This window comes from Pygoscelis adeliae, unplaced genomic scaffold (assembly GCF_000699105.1).
Source record: "Pygoscelis adeliae isolate BGI_AS28 unplaced genomic scaffold, ASM69910v1 Scaffold482, whole genome shotgun sequence".
NCBI lineage: Eukaryota > Metazoa > Chordata > Aves > Sphenisciformes > Spheniscidae > Pygoscelis > Pygoscelis adeliae.
In genome coordinates this window covers 689,793-700,977 of record NW_008824192.1, presented here as the reverse complement: position 1 = coordinate 700,977, position 11,185 = coordinate 689,793, and the positions used below count along the sequence as shown (strand labels likewise).

The 11,185-nt window shown below is 49.8% G+C and overlaps 1 protein-coding gene across 1 annotated transcript in view; it reads left to right on the top strand.

The window, feature by feature from the left end:
* Positions 1-4,985: 4,985 nt before the first annotated feature.
* Positions 4,986-11,185, top strand: part of BRPF3 (bromodomain and PHD finger containing, 3) — a 23,428-nt gene continuing 17,228 nt past the window's right edge. The window contains exons 1-3 of the mRNA XM_009334745.1: positions 4,986-6,377; positions 7,415-7,571; positions 9,047-9,220. Coding sequence (XP_009333020.1) covers positions 4,993-6,377; positions 7,415-7,571; positions 9,047-9,220 — 1,716 coding nt within the window. The 5' untranslated portion in view covers positions 4,986-4,992. The remainder of the gene's footprint in view (positions 6,378-7,414; positions 7,572-9,046; positions 9,221-11,185) is intronic.

The window sequence follows — 11,185 nt, the reverse complement described above, 5'->3', positions numbered from 1 at the left end:
CCCCGCCCACCTTCTCCCTCGCTATTGGCCCAGGCGGGGCCGAGCGCACCCCCCTTTAGACCCGCAAAGCCTTGCGTTGCTATTGGTGGTGGAGTTGGGATGGACGGCAGCGACAGCCGATAGCCGCCTGGCGCTCCTGCGCTGTTTCTCGCTCTCCCCCGCCCTAGTCCCTCTCTCCTTAGGGACTTTTCTCGCTCCCCGGGGGGCGGTGGGCCCACTGGGGCAGGGCCCGGTGCTGAGGACCGGCGTCGCTCATCGCACGCACCCGCCGCGCTTTCTCCTCCCCCGGGGGCGGCTTTATTTTTGTCCGGGGTCCCTGCTGTGTCTTGACCCAGATCGCTGGCTGCTACTGGGGCTCCCTGCAGGGATCCCGTGGCCCTTGCTGCACAGGGGAGCTCCTGAGAGGAGCGCCCGGCCGGCACCTGACACAGCTCGTGGTGTGCCACGGTTCCCTCAGCGTGCTGCTGCTGAGGCCAGGCACAGCTCATGGCATGTCACGGTTCCCTCAGCGTGCTGCTGCTGAGGCCAGGCACAGCTCGTGGCACACGCCATCTGTTGCTGAGCCCAGACTTTACCTTAAACTTCATCTGCAGCCCAACATAATGCCTCGCACCCTCTCCGCTCTGGAGGGAGCTCCCCTCCTGCGGCCTGGTGCATCTCCCATCAGCTCGACTTGGTTACAGATAAAGATTTCTGTGTGTGCTGGGGCAGGCCATGGGTCAGCGACTCTCCGCGACTTCTGCTGAGCACTGACACCCTTCATTGTAGGCGTCAGCGTGGGCGCAAGGAGCGTAAACCCTCGGCAGGCACGTGGGGCGAATATGGGCCCGTGGAAAGCACGGACATGGTGGGAACGTGGAGGGACATCGGCAGGGGCGGCAGGAGCTTCGCCTGGCATTTTGGTTGGCGAAAGGAAGGTGGAAAGGAGGCCACAACTGTTCCAGGCTGTTTCTTTCCTCTGGCATCCACTGCCTTTATTTTATGGATGCGTTTCCTAAACAGCTCCATAGATGTCCGTTCCCCGCTGTGCAGGAACGGGTTTTAAATCCCAGCAAACAGCGACAAGCGCCGGCCTGGAGCTGCGTCGCTGCCAGTGCCGGACGGCGACGAGGAGGAGCGTCTCCAGACCTCACATTTGACTTGGTGTCCTGGAGAAAGGCAGTCTCTGGTAACACCAGACCCCAAACTTTTTACGGCTGTATGAGCTGTAGCCACTGCACTGGTAATCACGGTGCACCAGAGTGGAACGAGAGCCACGTTGTTCCCATCTGCTGCTGCTGCCTGCCGAGGTCCAGGTGGCCGCCTCCTCGCTGCAAATCACTGAAGGTCTTCATCGTCGAGGGACCTAGCTCTTCACTGGGCTCCCCAAGCCATGCTGGAAAGGGCCAGGAAATTCCCCCAGCAGCACTGCCTTGAGCTCCAGCTTTGTGTCCTCGCAGGTTAGCAAAGAAACCTGGTGCTGGAAAGAATATCCTTGGTTCCAGCGTGGGAAGGCTGGAAAGAAGGACTGCGGCGGGAAGGAGGGGTGGGAAGGAGACTGAGGTCTTCTGCGGTGCGAGAGGGTGCCCCTGCCCCTCGGAAATGGGCCAATGTAGTGTTGCATGGGTGTAAATCACGGCAACGTTTAGCCCTTCCTTTAGCGGATCCACTTGTGCTGGATTTTCCAGGGTGCGTGTACAATAGGGGCCTGTATTGTGATATTGTTCGATACGTGGGTCTCTCCAGTTTTATATCCGTGGCGCTTTCAACCCCTTATAGTAAATCTAAGTCTCCTGGTGATGGGTTTGTTCTTCTTAGTTACCTTTTGCAGCCCCCAGGCACCGCTGGTCCACAGGTGTGAAAACGGCTGCTCGGGAGAACTGAACCGTTCCTGCGCCAACTCATGGGGTAGAAATAAGTTCCTCTCCGGTGACTTTGTGCGTTGTAGCCACGTTGTTTGCTCAGTTGTGCTCTCTAGGAACCTCACCCCCTGCTCCTGGCACAATACCCAGCGGAAATGGATGATGGGAGGTTTTTGGAAAGCCTTGAGCACGCTGTGGTGACAGCGAGAGGACAACTGTTTGAACCTTCTGCTTTCACATCAGCAACCTTTGTCCATGGTGGGACAGAATCAGCATGGGCTGAAATAGCATTTAACCCCGCTGAAGTCAAGTCTGTTTAGCATTTCAGCGTGCACGGGTGCTGTTTGCAGAGGGATTCTTTTTTATCTGTGGCTGGGAGGTGTTTTCAAGTGTGCCAAGAAGATCAAAACATTCCTAGATTGCTGCTTCGAAGTTTGTGTTGCAGACAAGGTCTCAGTGTTCAGCTCAGTGTGTCTGAGTTCATTTCATTGCTGCTTTCAAGGTATTTTGGAGGTGGGTAGCTGTGTCTCTCCTAATATCCAGGTGCATGTCTTATCCCAGGCACTCAGGTCTCCCTGGCAGCAATTTCCATGCCATTTTAGATGCTTCTGCGTAGCACTAAGTAATTGTGTGTTTCACAAATGGGTTGTTTTATGGCAGTCGGTTGCTGTGGTGGAAAGCCCATTTTGGGTAATTTCTCTAGACAATACACTGATTGTTTCACTGAAGCAACAGGAACGCGTACCCTTGTTTTTCCCATCAACAGGTAAAATAACCCTTCCTTGAGGTGCTTGTTTTGCTGAAATTTGCGTGTCCCTCAGCACTCCCAGCAATCGGCTAATGCCTTGTTTTTTCCTGAACACAATATTAAATACGAGTGTGGTCAGCTCATGCTAATTACTTTATCCTCCAATATCTTTTTGCTCATATCTCTTTTTGCCTCCAGTATCTTCTTTGCTCATAACCCGCCTGAATTGTAAGAGAGCTGCTTGTCAGCAGGATTTTCTAGTTTTTTCATTTGATGATCAAGTTGCCTTTATACCCTTATTTTAAAATTCTTTTTTCCTACTGATTGAAGCTGTTGGAGCTCGGCTGGTACAAGTGCAGTTGGGTGTCTGCAGTCTGCTGATCAAGTGGCTGATTAGAGTTTCAAGGCAAAGGTCCTAAAATTCATGGTACCTATATTTTCAGGTAGAAATTGTTATCTGAAATTAAATTGTGCCTACCGGCTCCATCATTGTGGGTGTGCGTACTGAAACTGGCACCTGCAGCTTATTTCTGTGGATGCAAAGGAGAGTTTGGAAAGTTTTCCCAAAGCCTGTTTGTTTCTTAGGGCACATGTTGTATCATGGCTTAGTCTCATGGTTCACAGAGCCAGTACTTTCAAGAGAAACGTGTTGCTCCTGGAATTTGTTACATCTTTCTGGAGTAAGCTCAGGACTTCTTGTAGGTCCTGGTCCTGCAAAGTGCTGCTTGCTCTGACTCACACGATTGAGGGTTTGTGGAGCTATGTCCTTCACAGAGCAGAAATAATGCAACGACTAAGTACAGGTTACGGGTTTGTAGTGTATTTTCTTGTCTGCGGGTCCCACAGAACGGGGCTGAAAGTGTGGATTGCTCTAAATAAGGGTGAGGTGCTGGTTCAGGCCTCTGCGTGGCAACAGATAAGCTCTGGGCTGGCTTATCTTCTCGAGAAGATTTTACATTTGCTTTTCTTTGTCTCCTTTCTGGCTTGTTTCAGCCTCAGCCCGTTTCTTCCCATAACTCATGTTCCCATCCCTCACACTGCCCTTCTCGCTTGCATTGTTCACTTGGCTTCCTCTTCGCTGCCTCCCTCCTTTGCCCTCAGATCGCCGGGCTCCTGCCGCTGCGTCTCCATCCTCCCCCAGCTCGTCTCGCCGGCTTCAGGCTTCTGCTCTGCTCCCCCTTGATGGGTACCTCCTTAATGTCAGGAGCTGACTCTCAAATAATTATCTGGGTTGCTGATTAGCAGTTTGTGAGGGCAGAGCTGGCTTGGGCTTTTCGTTAAGGCTCTGAGCAAATACCATTGCACGGTTCCTGGTGCAGTCCAGAAGCTGTCTTGCTGCTTTCCTGCTCAATACCCCCGTGGACTCTTCATGTAGAACAAGCTCAGGTGCCTGGACACGGATTGTGGCTCCAGAGGGGCTAACACTGAGCCAAAACTAGTAAGTCTATCTGGATCCATGCTGCTCGTTCCCATGCTCATTCCCCTTCGCTTCCTCATGGATCCCATCGAGGAGCAGAAGGGATGCACATCTAGCACCCGCTATGTTGCTCAGTTCATCCTCTGGTTCTGTTTGGACTTTTGTGACCCATTTTGCATGTTGGGAAGGACGTGGTCCATTCAGTGCACGCTGTCTGGAGAGTGGTATAAGGAACAGCTACATCTGCGAGAGAAGGGAAAGCAAAGCTGGAGGATGATTTTTCATTATGGGACTTTCTGCATCCGCAGTGTGGGAAAGGAAGAAATGGTGGTGGCAGCCCTGGGGTGGGAAACTTGGGGGAGCTCCCTCCTGGACTGAGGGAGTGCTGCTAGTTTTCCCATATGGAGCTCAGTGACACAAAAAATTGGGAACTGCTTTCATGGGGCAGGAACAGTGCTTTCCTTTCTGTCTGGAAAACATCCAGCACATTTTGTGTGCTATTGGGGATATAAAAGAAAAGCCACAGGCAAAAGTACAGAGAACTCCTCCTTGGCTTGTGTGAACTCAGTATGTGAACGGCGCAAGCAGATGTGATAAGTGCTGTTTGAATTTTGGGGGATCTGAATGGTTTGCTGAGCTGAATGCACAGCAGAGTGTTGGGATGCTATGCTGTAAAATGTGTTTCAGTTCTTCTCATCCAGTGGTACGGGGGTATATACGTCTCCTGGCATGCAAATAGAGAAGGTTGGAGGGTGCTGTGCATTGCTGTGATACACATTGCAGGAAATGGTTGATATATCCGTTACCTGCTTGTATGTAAGAAGGTGAAGACGCCTCAGCAAGCCTGAAATTGCTGGAGTCTCTAGTAGAAATGTTGCTCTAGTGCAACGCTGGGTGAGTTTTTGAATCTGTGCTGCTCCTTCCTTGTCTCCTTGGCTTACACTGTCCTCTGTGCTGTTTTGTTACAGGGTCTCTGGACCGCAGCGATGAGGAAGCCTCGGAGGAGGTCCCGGCAGAACTTGGAGGGGAGGCGTTCTCCCTCGCCCTACAGCCTCAAGTGCTCACCGACTCGGGAGACCCTGACGTACGCTCAGGCCCAGCGGATTGTGGAGGTAGACATCGATGGGCGGCTTCATCGCATCAGCATCTATGATCCCTTAAAAATCATCACGGAGGACGAGCTGACTGCCCAGGACATCACAGAGTGCAACAGCAACAAGGAAAACAGCGAGCAGCCCCTTTTCCCTTCCAAATCTAAGAAAACACCTTCCAAAGGCAAGAAGAAGGAGTCCTGCTCCAAACATGCACCAGGGACGTCTTTACACTTACCCCAGCCCAACTTCCGTGTGGTGGACTCCTTCAGCCAGCCAGATGCCCCTCCTCTCCCTGCCGCCTACTACCGGTACATTGAAAAGCCTCCTGAGGACCTCGACGTAGAGGTGGAGTATGACATGGATGAGGAGGATTTGGCTTGGCTGGAAATGGTCAACGAGAAGAGGAGGGACGATGGTTATGGGACAGTTTCTGCTGACACTTTTGAGCTGCTGGTGGACCGGTTGGAAAAGGAGTCGTACCTTGAGAGCCGGAACAACGGGGCTCAGCAGTCCCTCATCGATGAGGATGCCTTCTGCTGCGTCTGCATGGACGACGAGTGTCACAACAGCAACGTCATCCTGTTCTGTGATATCTGCAATCTGGCTGTGCACCAGGAGTGTTATGGCGTGCCCTATATCCCCGAGGGGCAGTGGCTTTGCCGCTGCTGCTTACAGTCCCCTTCTCGCCCTGTGGATTGTGTCCTTTGCCCGAACAAAGGTGGAGCCTTCAAGCAGACCAGCGATGGCCGCTGGGCTCACGTTGTTTGTGCCATCTGGATCCCAGAGGTCTGCTTTGCAAACACTGTGTTCCTGGAGCCCATTGAAGGGATAAATAACATCCCCCCGGCTCGGTGGAAGCTCACATGCTATATCTGCAAGCGGAAGGGCATGGGAGCTGCTATCCAGTGCCACAAGGTGAACTGTTATACTGCCTTCCACGTCACCTGTGCCCAGCGGGCTGGTCTTTTCATGAAGATCGAACCCATGAGGGAGACCAGCATCAACGGCACGACGTTCACTGTGCGCAAGACTGCCTTTTGTGAGAGTCATTCCCCACCTGGGATGGTGAAAAAAGGGTCTCTAGCTGCTAGCGGTGAGAGGCAGGAGGACACTGTGAAGGAGGAGGGAGAGGAGGAAGCCAATTCTGGCCCTCCCAAAGGGTCTCTGAAAAAGAACCAAGTGAAATTGAAGCAGAAGATCAAAAAGAAGCCTGGTGATGTGACCAACGGGCGTTCGTCTGTGCCCATGGTGACAGTCGCACAAATCCCCTCTTACAGGTGAGTGTGGCAGGTTTAGGGAAGGAGCTGGAGAGCTGGAGCTGGACAGGGTCTGTTTTGAGCACTTGGTCCCTCTCGTCGCTGACCTTGGAAGCGCTGTCTCCGGTCAAGACGTAGCAATAACCGTGTTCAAAGCATGCTCTGCAGAATCATCCTGACCAGTGTTCTTCCATGTGAGTGTCACTGGCACACTGTGGTTTCCCTGATTTGCTGAGCAGCCGTCCCAAACTGTCATGTAATGCAGAATCCTTGATGGTCCCTAACAGCAAACACCCATCGAGCATCCAAATTTACATAGATGGCTGTGAAGGTGTTTTTAAAATACTTCAAGTTGGCAGGCAGATAGGGGTCATCCTGCTATTAAATTTTTTTTTAATCTCCTCATTTCATAGTTTCTTAATTTCTCCTTTTGTTACAGAGCATGTCAAACCTGTCAGTGTTGCAAGCAGCTTTGAATTTGGCTGTGTATTTTTTTCTCCCAGCTCTCTCTCATGCAGAACTAGGTAGTGCTGAATTTTCGTTTGGTGCCTGCGGAAGTGTGGTGATGTGTCGCCAGTATTTTAACAGATAAGCTTTGGAAAGCTGCTGGTAAGGCACCATGTATAATCTAACAAATGGTTTGAAAAGGTTAAAATAGGTGCTGTATTATTTTTTGACTCCTGTCACGTTAGTTTCCCAGACTTCAGCTTAATAACATCAGACTGAAATGACCCCCAGGAAAGTTCTTGACACTGAAAGTAGATCTGAAATTAAGGCTGGGAGCCGAATTGGTGATTGCGTACTTTGACCGTGCTGTGGCAAGTGTGTGGTGAGAACCTCCAGCTGAGCTGCTACTGAAATAGGGATATATTATGAAAAGTAGGCACATATGTCTTCGCGGTGGGGAGATCCCAGATTGTACCAGTTGCGTGTGTAGTTCAGAGCGTGCATTGGCACACCACCACAAAGCGTTGTTGGGAAACCTGGTGGTATCACCAGGTCCGCAGAGTCACGATTGCTTTGCAGGTGGCTCCATGACACCTCTTTGCTTCCTTTAGGCTGAACAAAATCTGCAGTGGCCTCTCCTTCCAGAGGAAGAACCAGTTCATGCAGAGGCTCCACAACTACTGGCTGCTGAAGCGGCAGGCGAGGAACGGGGTGCCCCTCATCCGGCGGCTGCACTCACACCTCCAGTCCCAGAGGAACGCGGAGCAGGTACTGGTCCCCAGCTGAACCCGCGTGGGAGGACGGAGAGCTTGCATTCCGGGTGGAGATGCGCTTGATGCATGGCTGGGAAGGGGAGTGAGGGTGAAAGGATCAGAGGGTGACCTGATTTAAGTCTCTTTTGGTCTCCTCTTGGTATGCTCATGAAGAGCTGAGTTAGTGTATCAGTGGGATATCCGTTGTGCCACCAGAATTGGTGTTGATGAGCCAGCTGGTATGTGTTTTTCCCCTGAGTCAGGAGACCCAGGATTGTGCAAGGGTGTGATGGGCCCTTGGACTGATCTCTTAGATGAATCATAAAACCACGTTCCTCACGAGTGATTCAAGATCCCCTCCTCAAGAAAATGGGTGTTAGCTCCAGAGTCCTGGCCAAATTCCAGTTTGGGTCATTCTTCCTGCAGCTTCAATTTCTGACCCTCCCATGTACATTCATATGGAAGTTTAGGCATAATCATCGGCTCTGGACTCCTTTGCTTCCTCCTTTGAGCTGGCGTCCAGAGTCACTCGATCTCGATGCTATTAAACAGCACTGCGTTTGGCATGAGAAGTAGTTGGTGAAGTAATGAAGCAGTCGGACTCTACCCTCTAACGTAGCCTGTCAGTAGGCATTGTGCACGTTGTGCACGTATATTTTTACTGTAGCTGGAGGAATTTATGGGCTTTTGGTTTGTATAAAGACTGCTCTGAGTGATTAATAAAAAAAATATTTCCCACTCATCAGTCTGGCGCTTGGGGAAGTGCAGCATTTCCTTGGTGTATTAAGTTGGCAATTTACCGTGAGTGAGTTCTTAAAAACAAATGTCCTATAAATATAAACCATCAAGATCTTGTGAAGCAATTGTCCTCTCTTGGCAATCATGCGAAAAGTATATGCGCTTCAGCTATATCCTCAAAACTGTTTCAAAAGCTACAGGTCTAGGAGAGGAAGGATGATTGCGTTGCGAAGCCGCTGAACTGTGTCTTGGAAGGTGTGAGCTCATCTCCCAGCGTTGGCTGTTCCTTTGTGTTTTGGTGAATCTCTTTCCGTGGCTCTATTTCTTACTGGTTACGAAGAGGATAATAATAGCTCTTTTCTCCCATGCTTTTGCTCGCCTGCCTTTGTACTGTAAATGCTTTGGGCTGCCTCTTTGATGCACAGCAGCCAACAGAAAGAATTTCCAGCCTCTGTAATGAACTCGGATATAAAAGCAGGGAGGCTGTACATGAGCATGCACTGAGGCGTGTTCCCAGAGTGTAGCTACAGTATGATTTATGCCTAACTTCACAGATAACATAAAATCCAGAAAGGCTGATGTTGTGTTTGTTAGACAGCTAAATGCTGTAGGAAGGAGGGGACATAGTCTGAACAAGAGACTAGTAGACGGGAGGAAGGCTATGAGAGCAATTCACAGGGGACGCCTGGAAAGAGGAGGAAACGCAGGAGGCCAGTCATGTTTTTCATCTCACCCCACTGTTCTGTCTTACAGAAGGAGCAGGATGAAAAGACCAGTGCAGTGAAGGAAGAGCTGAAGTACTGGCAAAAACTGCGGCATGACTTGGAGCGGGCACGGCTGCTCATCGAGCTGATCCGTAAGAGGGAAAAACTCAAACGGGAGCAGGTAGGTAGTTTTGGCTGTCAAGTTGCTGCAGTTAGCTTCAGTCCCATGCTAGCACCCTGTGTCGCAGGAGGCAGAGGAGGAACACGACAGTTTCTCTTGAGCCTTTTCCTTTTTTCATAGGGTCTGGCTTTTGGATGTGCAGAGCGGCCATCTCTCCCTGCGTCAGTCACAGGCTCGCGCTGCTCAGCCTCTGCCCTCAGAATGGGTGCTGGCCTGCAGAGTGCTGGGAAAATGTATTTGCATAACTGACGGTGGATTTGATTCCTGACCTACAGCACCCCTTCTGTTTCTGGGCATGGACCGGGTGTTTTGTAGAGTAGAAGTTTGATCTCCCTTAATGTTTATTTCAGGAGTTTGGTAACACCTGCTCCAGAGAAGAGGTCTAAAGAGGTCTAAATCACAATTCTCTGCATTTCATAAGCTAAAAATTCCTGTGTTTTGCCTCTAAGTACATTTTTGAGAAGACCCAGTTTTAAGATGGAGACCATTTACTGATTCCTCTTTGATCTGTGTGCAATTCTCCAAAGTTGCACCCTTACTTCCCGTGCTTGCCAGCTTTGCCTGTTGAGGGTCTTTGCTTGCCATACCTGGCTGGACGGTGCAGCCACAACTGTGCTCTCTGGCACAAGTATCTTCACGGACAGCTTCGTGAAAGACTCGCCCTGCACACGGTGAGCCTTCACGTGTGGCCTCAGGCATTGCCTGGGTGCTTTCCCTGCTGCTAGGCACTCAGGCTGTCTGCAGGGAGCCAGGCAGAGGGAAAGCAGCATCCTCTGTGATCACAGCCCTTCTGCAAGCTATTTTTTTGTAGCCCGAAACTGCCCACAGCTTTTCTGGAGTCTTTTCGATGCCAGCACTGGTTCATTTGCTACGTTGTCCCTGATTTACAGCAGTGGCTCGGTCCTGCTTGCTGTGTGGACATATTTAGGTAGGAGGATAAAAAAAAAAAAATCACTCTTGGGCTTTGTTTCTGTTTGCTTTTGATATCTTGATATATCCATATCACAGTTGGCTAAATCCATAAAAGCTTGTTGAAACTACGGTGTGCTTTATAAAAGGATATCACAGAAAAGTGTATCTAGTTGGAGCTCTATCGCAGCCCAGCTTTTAGCTGGGTGAAAAGGATGCTCCAGAGCCCTGAGTCTTTGTTCAGCTTCTTTGCTGTTTTGGGGGAAGAGTGTGGTCTTTGTATCCGTCTTCATTCATTTTCTTATTGATGCTGTCTTGTTGCTGAGCACATCAAATACAGTTTGCTTTATGTAAACAGACTTGCTTTCTTTTGCTACTGAAGTGGTTGATTTAATGACATAATGAGGGATTATAAGATCAAAGAAATTAAAACGTTAAAGGAGAAATAAATACTTCTACCCTGTTCCAGTATCCTTTCAGTAGGGTTTCAGTGTAAGAGATCAAACTGGTGCTACAACTTGTTTGCTTGAAATCAAGCAGTATTAGAGACTTCATAAAGGATGTAAGAAACTGTATTAGGAATTTGCAAACATCTAACCACTGTTGTTATTTGGCTTCTGCCTTGAAGTGAGAGAGCTTATATCTTAGACTTTGTTTATGCTCTCTAGTCTAATTATGGATGTTGTTGTTCATGTAGACGCCTACACACTTTTAACTTTTGTATAATGTTGCTAATTGGCATAATAATGTCTTGAGGCAGGGAGTTCTACAGGATAATTTACCAGGCATGAAAAGCTTCTTCCTGTTTTCATTTTTAGTTGTGTTATCTTTTAATTTTATGGGGTTTCCTCTTGTTTTGGCTTTGTTTTGTTGGATAAACAGGAGTTCCCCATACAAAAGGATTGGACTGTGCAGTTAGACTCTGCAAAGTGCTGTCTGCTAATGTGCATCCTGCACATGGGGAGCACAAGGTGTTTGCCAGAAATTCCTCAGCAGTGAGTCTACCAGACCAGTGGTATGATGGCCTGAGGTTTCCACCACTGAGTAGAGCTGGGGTGATGATTTGGGAGAAACCAGAGGGAGACACCGCTCACATAC